We start from the raw sequence: 17,251 nt of genomic DNA on the forward strand, positions 1-17,251 counted from the left end.
CATTCTGGTCAGCAGAAGCTGAGTTGGGTTCTTCCTCTGTGTGTTGAGTTGTTTTTCCTACAGGGTCAGTTTCATCGAAATCTACATGGACTGACTCTTCTACTACCTGAGTCCTTTTATTATAAATTCTATATGCTTTACTGTTTGTTGAGTACCCCAGAAAGATCGCTTCATCAGCTTTGGCATCAAACTTTGCCAGATTATCCTTAGTGTTGAGTATAAAACATTTACACCCAAAGGCACGAAAGTATCCAATATTGGGCTTTCGTCCTTTCCAAAGTTCATAAGGAGTTTTCTTTAATATAGGTCTTACCAAGACCTTATTCAATATATAACATGCTGTATTGACGGCTTCTCCCCAAAAATACTTTGGAAGCCTATTTTCACTCAGCATTGTCCTAGCAATTTCTACTATTGTCCTATTCTTCCTTTCAACAACTCCATTCTGTTGAGGAGTTCTAGGGGCAGAGAAATTATGGTCAATACCATTAGTTTCACAGAATTCATCAAACATTTGGTTTTTGAATTCTCCACAATTATCACTTCTAATGTGAGCTACTCTTAGGTCTTTGTCATTTTCAAGCTTTTTGACTAATGTAGTAAACATCTCAAATGTTTTATCTTTGCTACTCAGCAAGATGACCCAAGTATACCTAGAGAAATCATCTACAATAACTAAGGAAAATTTCTTACCTCCCATGCTGAGTGGCTGGATAGGTCCGAAAAGATCCAAATGTAGTAATTCCAATGGTCTTTTGGTTGAGACAATATTTTTGCTATGAAATGACTTTTTGGTTTGTTTACCTTGCTGACAAGCATTACATAGTTGATCTTTTTCATATTTTAGTTTGGGTAATCTTTCAAGTAGTTGCTTTCTAGCTAATTTGGCTAGGAGGTCCATGCTGACATGCCCAAGTCTCCTATGCCATAGCCAGGAGTTGTCCTCTTTAGACACTAAGAATATACTTTTTGAAAATTGTTTTTCCAAACTCAACATGTAAACATTTTCTACACGAGGGGCTGTTAAAATCAAATCATTTGTTTTTCCCTCGAGTATTTGACACTTAGTATCATCAAATATAACCTTTCTTCCACTCTTGCAAAGTTGAGCTACACTTAGAAGATTATATTTGAGACCTTTAACTAAGGAGACTGACTCAATTTTAGGGTTACCTCCGATAGTTCCTGAGCCAACTATCTTACCCTTCTTGTTGTCTCCAAAGCTTACACTTCCACCTCGTTTGAGTTCTAGTGTGATGAACTGTGTTTCATCATCTGTCATGTGCCTTGAGCATGCGCTGTCTATGTACCAAAGTTTTGATTTCTCCACGCATGTCAAGCTGACCTGCATTTTAAACTATTCGTTTTTTAGGTACCCAATTCTTTTTGGGTCCTTTCTTGTTAGTGTAAACAGGTGCAAAGTCATATTTCAACTTGTGACGACATACTTTTATGGTGTGGCCAGGCTTACCACAGAAGTCACAAAAAGGTACCCTTTGAGGGTTGTACTGAGTATAGTCAGCATTGTTGTGTTGAGCATGCCAGCATACTTTTGTGGAATGCCCTTTTCTTCCGCAGAAGTCACATTGGACAATCCTCTTGTTATGCCAACACACATCTTTTGTGTGCCCCCTTTTTCCACAACACTCACATTGAGTGAATTGCTTATGCTGACTAGTACTTGCGTACTCAGCATGGGGTTTATTTCTACTTGAGCCTTTCACTTGACTCTACAAGGTTGTGACATCCTTTCTAAGTTTCTTTGACTCAGATTGAACCTCCGTGACAAACTTATGCAAGATTTGCATGTTGGTATGTAAATCTGAGTTGTCCTGGAGGAGATATCGGAGGTCACTCAGCTTGACCTCTTCAATCTCGTCACATCGCCTGCTGAGTGATTTTATTTTGTTATTGCATTTTTTAGTTAGCTTATATAAGTCACTCAGGGCATTTACCATCTCATTTCTAAACAAAAGTAAGGGTGTTACCTCATTAGTGTGTACTTCCTGGTCAGTTTCATCAGAGAGGTCATTATGCTCAGATTGAGAATGGTCAGCATCGTCAGCCATGAAGCATATATTGGCTGTTTCATTTGCATCAACTTCAGATGAGGTTGACTCATCACTATCGCTCCATGTTGCTACCATAGCCTTTTTGCTTCCCTTCTTCTCCTTCTTAAGGTTGGGACAGCTTGACTTGATGTGCCCAGTTTGATGGCACTCAAAACATGTGACAGACTTGGAGCTATCCTTCTTGTATTTGTCACTCGACTCAGCTTTGTATTTGTCACTTCTTCTGAATGACCTTTTGCCGTTTCTGTCATTTCTTCTGAACAGCTTCTTCATCTTTCTATTGAACATGGCCATTTCCTCATCATCAGTAGACTCAGCTTCAGTCGAGTCAGCTTTCATGACAAGTGACTTTTGTTTCTTGTCTTCTGACTTTTCTTTCTCTTTAGCTTCAAAGTTTTTCATAGAAATTTCATGGGTCAGCAGGGATCCGATCAACTCATCATATTTGTAGGTAGTCAAGTCTTGAGCTTCTTCTACAGCTGTTTTCTTTGCTTGCCAGCTCTTAGGCAGACTTCTCAGGATTTTCTTCACCTGTTCCTCTTCAGTGAAGTTCTTTCCAAGCCTTTTGAGCTCGTTTATAATGTTTGTGAACCTTGCGTTCATTTCTGAGATGTCTTCATTCTCATTCATCTCAAACATCTCGTAGAGTCTCATATGCTGATTGACTTTAGACTCCTTAACTTTGCTTGTGCCTTCATAGGTTACTTCAAGCTTCTTCCAAATCTCCTGAGCTGACTCACAACCTAAAATCTTATTGTATTCTGCAGCATCTAGAGCACAGTGAAGCATATTTATAGCCGCAACATTATTTTGTAATTTTCTGAGGTCATCCTCTGTCCACTCAGCTTCACTTTTAACAATTTTCTCATTGTTAACAGTTTTGTATGGCACATGTGGACCTTGAACAATTGCAAGCCATGCACTCATGTTTGTGGCTTGTATAAAGTTCTTCATCCTATTCTTCTAGAATGTATAATTTGTCCCAAAGAATAGGGGAGGTCTAGTGATCGATAATCCCTCAGGGAGTATCTGTGTTGTTTGGTTCCCGGGAAGGAAACGAGTGCTATTCTCACCCATTTTTTGGGATCAGCTCAAGATTGTTAGATCTTTGAGTAGTGAGCTTAGGCTCTGATACCACTTGTTGGTCCCTAGTAATTAGTTCCAAGGGGGGGATAGGAACTAATGTAACTTTTTCGCTTTTAATTATGCTGACTTAATGTTATTTTAAGAGTTTGTTAACTCAGCGTGTTGGTCAGCACGACCGATTGATTAGTCAGACAGTTTTAGTTCTATGCTGACTAAGACTGCTTGACTTGAGAGTTGGGAATTGACTCTTGAGAGGTCAGCTTCCAACTCAGCACTCAGATTTACTCAGTTTCAGTTTTAACAATTTATATGATGAGTAAATATCACAAGCAACACATGCACACACACACACACACACACACACACACACACACATATATATATATATGTATATATATATATATATATATATATATATATATTGAGAGAAAGAGTTTAGAAGTTACTCAGCACAACTTATCCTGGTTCGGCCTCTCTGCCTGCGTCCAGTCCCCAGTTCCTCCTGGGATTTTCAATCCAATACTGAGCTCTTTCAAGGTAGAGCACAAACCCCTTTACAAGGCAGTGAGTATGCAAGAGTACGTCCTCTATTCGTCTACTCAGCTCCTACTAAGTACTACAACCCAGCACTTAGATTTTTCTACCACTGAATGCTTACAACCAAGCACTCAGCATATACTCCCAATATTACAATTGATAAACTTGTTCTTTCTCAACAGAAGAACACTTCAGATGATTACACAACAATCAATCTAGCATTTACACAAAGAATAGAAGATTTGGTGTAAGATCTTTGTATTTGAGTGCTTTGAAGATTTCTCTCTTGGATTTTTCTTCTTTGTAATTCAGCAAATGTCCAAGTGAAATCCTTGTCCATTTTATAGATGAATTCTGGAGATTAGACCGTTTGAATTTGGTGTGTCCGTTGATTCCAAAACGGCTCTTTTAGTAGACAGCTTCTGGTCAGCTTCAGTTTTGCAGGCCAATCCTGTCATCTGTTTTCTTCAGGTGTCAGCCCTGTCTTCTTCCTACAGACTTGTCTTTTTGTGGCAGTTGTCTTTTACCAATAATCCATTGACCCATGTTTCTTGGAATTAGTCTTCTGTGTATTTTCGAGGCTTCAATTATTGGTGCAGAAGATTGGCAGACTTTGTCCTTTAGTGAACGGATCCTTCATGCTATCCTGACTGTCACTCAGCTCCATTCGTTATCTTCGAATGTTCAACTTCCATGCTGAGTTCCTTCTTAGTCAGCTCCGTTCTGTTTATACAATTCTGAAGGAGTCTTCTAATTTAGTCAGCTTCGTTCTGGCAACTTTGAAGGAGACTTCTGATACTGGGTTCTACTCCACTCAGCTTCTATTCTTTCATACTGAGTTCCGTTCCACTCAGCTTGGCTTATGCTGACTTTTGTCCTGTCTAACTTTATATATATTTTTGCACTCAATATTGAACAAACACATTAGTACAATTAAATCAAAGAATTTAAATTTAATTGCCTCTTAATCATGGATGATTTTGTCAAATCAAAATCTTGTGGAAAGGTGTTTCAACACCCATGACCTCTAGGATCATAGGTAAGCTCTCAACCAACAGGCTAAGAGCTTCACCACTTTTTACCTCCTAATATATGTTTGTGATTTGTTACTAATAAAATGACGCATGTGTGAAGTGTAGATGACAAGATTCATGATCGAGAAGACAGTTTGATGAAATATTTACCAAATTAACCCAATTTATCAATGTTAAGGGTAAAATTGCTTTTGGCTTCCAATATTAGGGGTAAAATTGCAACATTTTAGACATTAGAAGTAAAATTGCTCATGATCCAAAACGTTAGAAGTATTTTTGCACCTTAACACAAAATCAATTAGTAAATTTTATATTAAAGGGGCCCTTACTACTTGTTTTGCTTGGGGCCCCTAAATTGTCAGGACCGGCCCTGTGAATAGGATGGTAGATACATCTTCTATTTCAATACATTTGTTATGGTCTCATATCAACTCTTTATTCATTGTTTTAAAATACACATAAAAATCTAAAAACACGGAGTCTTATATTTAATGAATTGAAGAAACTAATAAAATGTATAAGATAAGATGAATCCAATGGGCTAACCAATACCATATATACACATATAAAGGGATATAAATATTAAATTTTGTTGAATACAAAGACTGATAGATTGACCATTAAATAAAATGAGTTTAATGAGCAAATGTGACAAGAGAACTGCAGGTATTGAGTTTTTTATTATTATTATGGAAATGGTTTTTGATGCAGGCTCTCAAGCACAAAATACAAGACAGATTTTAGAAGAAGAATAAGAAGAAAAGAGAGAAATATTCAATTCCTACACAAAGCTAATATCCTATCCAACATTACCTTATTAGTGTAGATAATAAATCTTTTCTTTTTGATAGAGTAGGTAATAAATCTTCAGGAATCATTTATTAAAAACATGACTTTTTTTTAGCCTTCAAAAAAAAAAACATGACTTTTTTTTATCAATTAATCAAATTAATTATTATAAAATGGGATAAGTCTAAGATTCTTAGGGAAGTACCAATTTAGGCTTAATATTCAAAATAGCACCAATATAGGCTTAACGTTTATAACATAATATTAATTTAGGCTTAATGTTTATAATATAACATCAATTTAAGCCTCACGTATAAAATAGCACCAATATAGACTTAACGTTTACAAAATAATACGAATTTAAGCTTAACGTTTACAAAATATATACAATTTAAGCTAAACGTCATAATTAAATTAATCATATTATATTCTTTTCCTATTAACTTTATATGTTATCTTTTTATTTAGTTATATTTTTTTATTTATTATAATATAATTAATTAGTATTCTTGCCTATTAAGATCTTATATTTGTTTTTCATCAATGATTCCATGACTATTAAATTTAAGAGTCATGGAATGGTTGATGAAAAACAAATATAAGGTTTTAATGGGCAAAAATACTAATTAATTGTATTATAATAAATAAAAAAATATAACTAAATAAAAAGATAACATATAAAGTTAATAGGAAATGAATATAATATGGTTAATTTAATTGTAACGTTTAGCTTAAATTGAATATATTTTGTAAACGTTAAGCTTAAATTTTTATTATTTTGTAAACGTTAAGCCTATATTGGTGCTATTTTGTACGTGAGGGCTAAATTGATGATATATTATAAACGTTAAGCCTATATTTGTGCTATTTTGAACGTTGAGCCTAAATTGGTACTTCTCCAAAAACTTTAAACCTATTCTGGTAATTTCCAACGTTAGTTAACCGATTAGGTTCATATAAAATTTGAATAAAATGTTCATAATTTTTTTTTTTTTCAAAAACTTAAGGTTTCTCCAATCTTTTAACAAGAAATTTCACACTTAGATATGTTAATTTAATATCCAATTTAATCAGTCTTCATCATATGCACTTTAATGATTATGTAGAATTTGGTCTTCGCCATTAGATTTAGAGTTATTAGAATCTTAAGGTGGAGATTCAAGGCACCTTCAGAACTCACCGATTCACATTTCCTCACATATATATATACATAGGGATATGATGTAAAAAATACCCTTAACGTTAATAGTCAGAAGCAATTTTATCCAAAACGTGTAAAATGATTCAATTTTACCCCGTAACATTGGCAGACAAGAGCAAATTTGTTCTTAACGTTCGCTAGTTGGATCAATTTCAGACACCATTACAAAAGACGAATATTTTTTTTCTTTATTTTGCACAAGTTACCTATGAATAGGTTGTAAAAAAAGATTTCACATTTTTTTTGTGATTTTACAAAAAAAAAAATACAGATTAATGTTTTTAAATTCGACGAAATATTTGTATTTTCTTGTCCAAATCATACAAAATAGTCTAATTTTTTTTGTTAAAAAAAATTAATGTCTATTCATATAGTCTTAAAATGTTACTAATTAGTAATAAAAGTGATGCATATCTGAAGTGTAAATGACACAATTCATGACTGAGTAGACAGATTGATAAATTATTTCTTAAATTGACTCAACTTGTCAATATTAGGAATAAATTTACTCTTTGTACAAATTTTAAAAATAAAATTACACCATTTTAAATGTTGAAATAAAATTACTCCTAATTACTAACGTTATAAATTTCTTTCTTTAATAAAACAGAAAAGTCTAAATTTATGGAAATTAAGAGATCACTATCAGTGAAAGCTTTGTGAAGCAATCTATATAATATAGACAAAAGAAGCAAAACATGATAAGTGTGAATCTTCAAATATAAGTCCAAATAATTACACATCAGCATAATTGTCTGGTTTTGGAACATTTTATATTTAATTTTATTGTTGATTTACTTATTTTGCATGCATGACATGTAATAACACTTACAAATCCTACTTACGTCAATGGATTTACATACTCCAAATTTCACAAAACCAACTCATTTCTTACTCTTAATTGTTTCCCCCATATTACAAAAATATTCCAATGTCTCAATTGAAAAAATTAACAGAATCCTTAAAAGAATAGAATAATTATGTTTACATTTTATATTGAAAAGTAGTTTTTTTTACGAAAGTGTTGAATCATGTTTTTTTGGAAAAACAGTTTTTTCCAGCGGTAAAATGCAAGAGCAAAAAACAAACAACAAGTAAATGAAACAGATTCTAAGTATCACTTTAGGACTAACAAAAATAATAGCATGAATCGAATCTAAAACGGTATTACAAGAATCGATTTCTTAGCGTTTAGCCTATGGATGAGACGATCTCCACTCAGTCCAAATATCTTTATCAAGTATAATTCGTTCCAAGCTCTCGTGTCGTAATGTCTTGAATCAGTATAATACATTACGACAAGTATATCTTGTATCATATTCGGATTAGTATTGTGTTTCGGATTTGTGGTTGGATTCGACATCGTGGGGACATCGTGGGTTCCAAGTCGGTTTAGATTAGATATCACGGGTACTATAAATACCTTATTATGTAAACCTAATTTGTAATCTGATTTTCGCCTCCTAATAATACTATTCTCCTTCTGCCCGTAGACTAGCTGAACCATATAAATCTGTGTTTTCTATTGTTTGTTTATTTATCTTTCATTAATTCCGCACAACATCTCAAAAAAAAAATGTCAATAGTTCAATCTAATTATGATCATATTATTTAGATATTTAATCCAATCCATTTCAAAATTCATGTTGAGTCATCAACACTCTGAAAAATTCTACTGTGGACCAAGATCAATACTGGTCCTTATATTCAGATAATGACACATCAACATTGGATTGATATGACATCATCTGAATGGACGGAACCAATACTGGTCCTACCTAGCCTAGCTCTGTGGTCTTGACCTCTCTATATATATTGTTGCACGAAAATAAGATTAGAATGTAAGTGAGATAATGGGGAATTTGAGCAAACTTTCTCTTCATTTCTTATTTCTACTCTTAAATCTACTAATCAAACTCACAAGCAGCCAAATCAAAATTGGCTCGCCAAGCAATAACCATGTTGCATTATTCATATTCGGAGATTCACTTTTCGATGCAGGCAATAATAACTATCTCAAAAATGCTGGAAAGGCTAATTTCTTCCCCTACGGTGAAACTTTCTTCCATCCTCCTACCGGCAGGTTCTCCGACGGCCGATTAATTCCCGATTTCATCGGTAATAAAACTACTCTCTAACTATATCAATTTCGATTAATTCCCCTTTTTCTATAACTGAAAGTTAAATTTATTTACAGCTGACTACCTGAATTTACCGTTAATCGAACCGTATCTTCGTCCTGGAAATCGTAACTATACAAATGGAGTAAACTTTGCATCTGGTGGAGCTGGTGCTCTCCTAGAAACTTTTCCAGGAAAGGTAATTTTTTTTACCGTTATCATGAAACGACGCCGTATATGTCTGACGTGAATTTTTTTTTGTCTTTTTTAGACAATAGACTTGAAAACCCAGGTTAATTATTTCAAGAAGGTAAGAAAGCAGCTAAAGCAGAGACTGGGATCTAATGCAACGAGTACATTATTATCCAATGCAATATTCTTATTCAGCATCGGAATCAATGATTATTCGCGACGATTCTCGACGAATTCAAGCTTTATTCCTTTTTATTCCAAGCAAGATTATGTAAAGATGGTCATACACAACGTCTCAGCTGTTCTTCAAGTAATAATTTGTTCCTTTTCATATTTATTAGCGATTAATATAAGATCTATGATTGTGGCTTAACTATCAGCTGAGTTTTATGATTGTGGCTTAACTATCAGCTGAGTTTTTAGTAAATCGGTTACAGAACATGGTATCAAAGCCTCTTAGACCAAATGGTCAAAGGTTCTAGTCCTGGAAACCTCATTAATTGTAGAATTAAAAACACATGATCGGATAAATCTGTGTTGTACACGCGGAAAGCCCAAGGGCTTCGTGTGTGATTCTTTTTTTAATACATATCCGTGACAAAAATATTCGTCGTCAATTATAACAAATTTGTCACAAATTCTGAACATAACCATGACGAAATATATATATTTAGCGACGGAATTTCCTCCGGTAAATATAATTCTTGTTATTTTCAGGGTCTACAGACCCTCCGTGATCGCTGTAGTTTTGCGCCTGGTCTCAAATTAAATGAACTGAAAATCTTGAGTTCAAGTTATAGTGTATATTGTAAAAAATATCTAATAATTAAAAATTTGGTGTTAATTTCGGTATTTGGTTTTTTCAGGAAATACACAAAAATGGTGGAAGGAAGTTTGTAATAGCAAATGTAGCGCCATTGGGTTGTCTACCAAATATGAGAGCTCAAAATCACGGAGGTTGTATGAACGAAGTTTCGGGTCTAGTGAAAATGCACAACTATGAACTTGACATACTCCTCCAAAGTTTGGAGCATCAACTGCAAGATTTTCAATATGTTTATTTCAATTTGTATGATTCATTGATTCAAAGAATCAATTACCCTTCAACTTATGGTAAGTAAGTAGTTTTTTTTACATATATAGATGTTACTTTTTTTTAGTGGTTATCTTAAAGTTGTCATTTTTTGGGAAAATTTAGAATAAAAACAAAGCACACCGAACTCCAATTAACTTATGTCACTTAATATAAAATATAATAATTCTAGATTCATATTTTAAAATTTACAATTTTGGGTTTAAAATTTTACATATATTTCAATTTTAACTAATAAAGTTTAGGATTAATTATAAGTAAATATCTGTGGTTACACGGATTTACAGATGGTTACCTCTGGTATTTTTGTTTGCAAACGCAACTATGTGGTTTGCAAAATTTTACATATTTTTTACTTTGCCAAATCTGGCCGATGATAGCCTTAAAATGAAAATTTTCAAAAATTAAAGTTGCTTAGTATCATATTTACTATGGAACCCTATTTTTAATTTTTTAAAATCATCATTTTTGGAGTTTTCTCTCTCTAAACATTAACTTTCTCTCTCATAAAAAAATAACACTTAAATGACCCAAACCTAAAAATTTGAAAAATTTAAGTTGCTTAAAATATCATTTAACTCTTGAAAATTTTCATTTCGAGGTCGTTATCAACCAAATTTTGACAAAATGAACCCAAATGCAAATATTGCAAATCACAAGGTTATATTTACAAAAGAAAATATCACAAGTACTCGTCTGTAAATCACGAAACCACAAGATATCTATATGTAATTAACCATAAATTTTAACATGGTTGATATTGAATGATTGAATAGCATAAAAGAGTAAACTTGATGAACCCAAAATTGAGTTTTTGGTATTTATATTAAGACAAGTTTTTTTTGGTGAAGGTTTTAAGGAAGTAAAGGCAGCATGTTGTGGAGTTGGACCATACAGAGGAATGGGGAATTGTGGGAGAAAAGGAGTATATGAATTATGTGAAGATCCAAACAAGTATTTATTTTTTGATGGTCATCCTACTCAGAAAGCTAATTATCAACTCGCACAACTTCTATGGAGTGGGAAGAACAAGAGGTTCATAAGGCCTTACAATCTTCAACATCTCTCCCAAGTTGAGTTAAAAATGTTCATGAAATAATAATAATTGTATGTTTTTCCCTAAGGACTGAATATGGTTAGGTTTTCTTAATGAATAATCAATTATGTATATACAGTAAAACCTCGATAAATGCATATCCTTGGGACCGGAAAAAAATATTCGTTAAACGAGATTATTTATTTATCGATAAATGAATAAATTATTCATTTATCGATAAATCAATATTTATTATTTTATAGAGTAATGATCATCTTAAACAACTACTTGCTACAACATGAGCAAAATATACCAGAAGTTGTATTTGAACTACAAAAAGTTAAGGATGGTGTTTATTTTGGTTTAGGTGGAAACATGGGCGTATACAGGGGGTGCCCGGAGGGGCCCGGGCCCCTACGGCCGTCGGAAATATCATAGTCACGAGTAGTTTCGGCCCCCAATATTAGTCTATATAGAAACTATGTAGTAATATTTTATTGTTTAAAGGTAGATGAGATGGTTAAAACACTTGCTCCTTTTTAATAGGTCATAGGTTCAATTCCCCTCAACCTCAATTTATTTTAGAAAATGTTTGTTTATTTAAATTTTATTTTTCAATAATTATAAAACTATGTTACCATTATTAATTACATTATTTACTTTCATAACACTTTTGAACTCATTTTTATTATGTCTTTTCCATTAAAAAAAATTAATTTCTTATTTTTGAGACTCAAACAACTTAATTTCTAAATTAAATTTTAAAATTTTAAAACTAAAAATAAAAAAATGTAAAAATGTTATGATTTTTTTAGAAACTAGCATTGAACTAATAAAGAAAATTAAATATATCTCATTACGTGTTAGACTTGACCAAACTTCAAAATTTCAATATTTTTTGGACCTATTAGGTACTCCCTAAATCCAAATTTCTAATTTTTTAAGGCCTGTTAGGCATCTCTAAATCCAAATTTCTAATTTTTTTTGGCCTGTTAGGCCTCTATAAATCCAAATTTTTTGGTCTGGTAGGTCATCTGAAATCAATTTTTTTTTAATTTTTTTACATGTTCAGCCCTCCCTGAATTCAATTTTTTTTTCATGTTAGGACTATAAACGAAATCTAGCTTAATTTTGAAAAATTGTACATTAATACTTAAAATTGGTTCTTGACAATTCAAATTATAACACACATATTTACAAAAAAAATTAAGCAAGTTCTATTAAGCAAAAAAAAATTTCCAAACGCACGTGTAAAATCGGTCCCCCCAACCGAGTAATCCTGTATTCGCCACTGGGTAGAAAGAAAAAACAATCAACTATAGTTGCATTTTTTCCAGAAGAAATGACTTCTAGTTGATTGATTGAAAGGTTTTGTATGTAATTCAATAATTATTAATTTATATTTTCATTGGGCACTTAAAGATTTAAATATCTTTATTACTTAATGCATTTAGCGAGGTTATTACTTTAGTCCATTGGCCCAAGTCGGGACCGAAAGAATTTATTATATAAACGAGTTATTACTTTATCGAACATTCATTTATCGAAGTTTAACTGTAAATATAAGTAATTGCATCATATCGTTTATCGAGTAATATAATAATTAATATAAATTAACATTCGCACACTATAGATTAACATCAATGTAACTCGATCATTGTCTAACTCTTGTAACCCAATCTTAGAATAACTAGGAAACCAAGTTTAGTTGGACTATTAGTCTAAGAAACAATCCTACTGAAATTCATTTCTCTTGAGGAGTTCAAGATAGAGATGCAGAATATCTGTCAACCACCCACCGGAGGTCCTCACCAGAGGCAAGAGGAGGTTATTCGACCTCAACCCCAATGGAAACTGACCCCACCACAGTCTCCATCGTAAAGGTGAAATATTGTCCAACCACACGCGGGCCCTAGGGCTCCCGAGGTAAGGCGTTCTAACCATGTTATTATTCATAATGCTGATAGTGATACTGAATAAGATGCATTTGATGATTTTGAGCCTAATAAAATTGCTAAAAATATGAGTATTAATGATGGTATTGGTATGGTTGGCCATGGGCATATGAATTATATTGGGGGGAACCGTATGTGGAGAATGTGAATATTAGAGGCGGGGTATGTCGGTAATTTTGATAGAGATGATGCTTTAAGTTGAAGATCGACTTGCCTTCATCTAGGTTGAGCTTGGTTTTGAGGGGTTTCTTGATTGGTTATTGGAGGTTGAGAGATTCTTTGAATGAGCGGGAATACCGGATGAGAGGAAGGTACGCTTGGTTACGTATAGGCTAAATGACAGGGCCTCAATTTGGTGGGACCACATTAAGGAAGAGAGGAGAGGAAGAGGAAAGAAATCGATACGGTCTTAGTTACGGATGAAATCTATATTGAGGGAACGGTTCTTGCCACCCGAATATGAATAATACATCTATAGTTCATACATGAGTTGTTCATAAGGTGTAAAGAGCGTGCATGAGTATATTTTGGAGTTCGTGAGGCAGTAAGGGCTAACTTGTTGGAAACCAAAAGACAAAAGACTTCAAGGTGTCTTGAAGGGATGAATACATCTAAGACAAAATTGGGACTCAAATAGTCATCCGGGTGCAAGTCGCTCGGAATCTTGCTTTGAAGGTCGAATCCCAATTAAGTGTAAGGGCACGAGATGGCTATAGAAGATCCGGAAGTGATGGGTCATATGCCTGAAGGGATTTTTCAAAAGGGAACAACAAAGGGAAGAGTGTAGCTAGCACAAGCGAACTAAGGCTCCTATAGTGAATAAGGCACTTAGTGGGGGATGTAAGGCCTTATAAGGGGCATCACCTCCTCCTAGGGGTAACAATCCCTATGCTAAACCGGCTTCATTCAAATGTTTTTAATGCAATGAGTCGGGACACCGCTCCAATGAGTGTCCTAACAGACGAAGTGCAAATGTGGTGGAAAGGTATGAGGAAGATGAGCATGTGTTTTGTGAGCCCATTAAAGATGAAGATGATGGGGGGTTATGAAGATGAACATGTCGTCAATGTTGTGAGGAGATTGTTGGTCTCCAACCAAATTGAGGAGTACCACCGACACCAACTCTTCCGCATTTGTTGTCTTATGCAAATAGTAAGGTGCAATGTGATCATTGATAGTGGGAGTCAAGAGAACATCATTAGTGATGTTGCAACTCAGAAGTTTGGCTTGGTTATGGAAGTGAACCCGAACCCCTATAGTGTACGATGGATTAAGTGTTGGAAATTAGGCTAAGGTATAGCAGTGGAAATATAAAATTTTTAACCTATTTCCATAAACCACAAGATCCGTTAACCGTTATTTCATATAAAGAGGGATAAGAAGAATTACCTCTTGATGATCAATCTACCGTTGTTAATGAAGTGCCCACAACTCTTCTCCGAGTTTCCAAACACGAAATAAAACACGGGAAGATTAATTTAGAATCAACCGTTGAATAGCAACCAAAGTAGATTGCCTCTAACTAATCAACACAAGATCAAGGATAAAAGAAATGGATGAAATCAATTGATCAAAGGAAGCCGTAGAGAAAACTCGTCCTCGAACTAGGGGTGTCAAATTTTCTCTCTCTTGTGTTAGGGTGGATTTCGAAAATCTCGGTAGGGGATTAGCATGTAGATTTCAAAAATCTCAAGGGGGAGGGGTATTTATAATCTCTTGTATCTAATCCCTAGTTAGATAGAATTAGGTTACTAAATAGGAATTCAATTCGGAATAGAATTCCTAATTATTATCTCACTATATATCTAATATATTAAGGATAATAATAATAACCTTATTGGATAATAATAGGAGTATAATAATCTAATTAAAACTCCTAACTTATTTATCTCTTAATTAATTTAATTCATAATCCTAATCTAATTAGGATTAACAAAATCAAGTTAATTATTCATGTATTTCCTTACATGAATTTCGACCCCCCTTGGTCCATGGGCCTTCTTGGGCTCAATTGGGCTTCCATTAATTAATTAACATCTATCTCCCTTTTAGGTTCCAACTCTTATGTGTGACCCATTAGGTTCTTATTGCTTCTAGCCGTATGCAACGTTATTAAATTAATTTTCAAAAAATTATATTTAATCTTTGCATAACGGAATGATGTATAGAGTATGTGATTAGCAAGTCCGTAATCATTCCCCCAGAGCTATAAGAAGATAGGTTGATTCTGTCGTTAACCTTTCCGTATTAGTTACAGTATAATTCGATCCTTTATCAACTACATCCTTGAACTGAATCTTATGACTATGGGTGATGTCAAGTCACATATAGCGAGACGTTCATTTTACTTGTACGGGCCGAGTCAACTCAAATAGATAAGTTAAGTGAAATCTGTATTTCAACTCTTAAGCTATTACCTTGCAAGGATTTAGAGTTGAGTCTTCCACAAGCGATCCATGGATGTATCTCCCATTTATCGGGAGTGATAAATGCTCAATCCAATATATAACGATCCCGCAATCACTTCCTGTGATACCCAACTTCTACTGTTCACACCCCAGAGTCATCTCTGTTAAGGATCGTGTTACACCAGAGTCAAAGCATCACATTCCGTAATCCAGAATACCAATTAATATTCCTTTGAGTCTGAGGATTAGTTATACCTATTAATACCAATAAGATGAACAAGTGACAAGGATGAATCTACCCATCCTGTTATCTCAAATCAGATCCCCAATCCTAATGAACAACTTTTCATCGGATCTATGTAACTGTCCAGATATCTGTATATATGAAGCTTGTGAGATCAGCTTTCTGTCGGACAGAAAACATTGTTACATACAAGTCTCAACAGTGATATATCAATCCCAAACATATCACTTGACTTAGGGTGGTTTTAAGTTTATCAGTTTATTATAAAGTTTTGTCTCACTGCATGCTTGTATGAACACTTTATAATCACTTTAAATAAACTTACGGATTTCCTTTTATTAGACTTTATTTAATGCTTAAAATGGATTGCCTTTATATAGTTGTAAAACATATATCTCATTAAAACAAATGATATAAAGAACAATTCATTTACATTAAGTTTGTATCCTAGAACAATTGTCTATAGGACACTAAACCCCAACATACTCCCACTTGGACTAAAGCCAATTGTTTCTAAAACTTATCCTAGTAGAAGTTAAATGACGATCATGTACTCTCTGGGTTAAGGGCTTTGTCAACGGATCTGCAATGTTGTCCTCTGTAGATACTCTTTCTATTCTCACATCTCCTCTAGCCACAATCTCTCTTATGATGTGGTATCGCTTAAGGTAATGCTTGGACGCATTATGAGACCGTGGTTCCTTTGCTTGCGCAATGGCTCCATTGTTATCACAATACAGTGTGATGGGATTTACAATGTCAGGCACCACACCAAGTTCTATAATGAACTTTCTTATCCAAACCGCTTCCTTTGCTGCTTCCGCAGCTGCGATATACTCTGACTCGGTCATAGAGAAAGCTACGCTTCCCTACTTGGAACTCTTCCAACTGACCGCGCCCCCATTCAAGATGAACGGGTATCCTGATTGGGATTTAAAATCATTCTCATCTGTGAGATGACTTACGTCTGAAAATCCTTCTATTTTCAGATCACCTTCTCCGTACACTAGGAACATATCTTTAGTTCTTCTCAAGTACTTAAGAATGTTCTTGACGGCAATCCAATGCTCGTCTCTCGGATTTCCTTGGTAACGACTCGTTACAGATAACGCGAACGCTACGTCAGGTCTAGTGCATAGCATAACATACATAATCGAACCGATTGCGCTGGCGTACATGACTATAGCCATGCGTCTTTTGTCATCATCGGTTTTAGGACATTGATGATTGTTTAACTTTACTCCATGTAGCATGGGTAAGTTACCTCGTTTCGATTCAAGCATGCTAAACCGATTTAGCACCTTTTCAATGTATGTAGCCTGTGAAAGACCAAGCAGTCTTCTCGATCTATCTCTGTAGATCTTTATACCAAGTATATAAGCTGCTTCACCAAGGTCTTTCATTGAGAAGTTACCAGATAACCATACTTTTACCGACTGTAGTAGAGCAATGTCATTTCCCATTAATAATATATCGTCCACATA

The 17,251-nt window shown here is 34.2% G+C and overlaps 1 protein-coding gene across 1 annotated transcript; it reads left to right on the top strand.

The window, feature by feature from the left end:
- The first annotated feature begins 8,542 nt into the window (after nucleotides 1-8,542).
- Nucleotides 8,543-11,359, top strand: LOC136221953 (GDSL esterase/lipase 1-like). Its single transcript, XM_066009431.1, has 5 exons — nucleotides 8,543-8,837; nucleotides 8,917-9,038; nucleotides 9,111-9,341; nucleotides 9,898-10,144; nucleotides 10,976-11,359. Exons 1-5 carry the CDS (start codon nucleotides 8,573-8,575, stop codon nucleotides 11,221-11,223), a joined length of 1,113 nt encoding a protein of 370 aa, XP_065865503.1. The 5' UTR covers nucleotides 8,543-8,572; the 3' UTR covers nucleotides 11,224-11,359.
- Nucleotides 11,360-17,251: the final 5,892 nt, after the last annotated feature.

Source organism: Euphorbia lathyris, chromosome 3 (assembly GCF_963576675.1).
Source record: "Euphorbia lathyris chromosome 3, ddEupLath1.1, whole genome shotgun sequence".
Classification (NCBI taxonomy): Eukaryota; Viridiplantae; Streptophyta; class Magnoliopsida; order Malpighiales; family Euphorbiaceae; genus Euphorbia; species Euphorbia lathyris.

What these genes read in the sequence shown, in the direction of transcription:
- LOC136221953 (XM_066009431.1), top strand. Translation starts at nt 8,573, where the DNA reads ATGGGGAATTTGAGCAAACTTTCTCTTCATTTCTTATTTCTACTCTTA. An exon ending in ATTAATTCCCGATTTCATCG is followed by an intron (nt 8,838 to 8,916) that starts GTAATAAAACTA and finishes ATTTATTTACAG; the next exon opens with CTGACTACCTGAATTTACCG. An exon ending in TAGAAACTTTTCCAGGAAAG is followed by an intron (nt 9,039 to 9,110) that starts GTAATTTTTTTT and finishes TGTCTTTTTTAG; the next exon opens with ACAATAGACTTGAAAACCCA.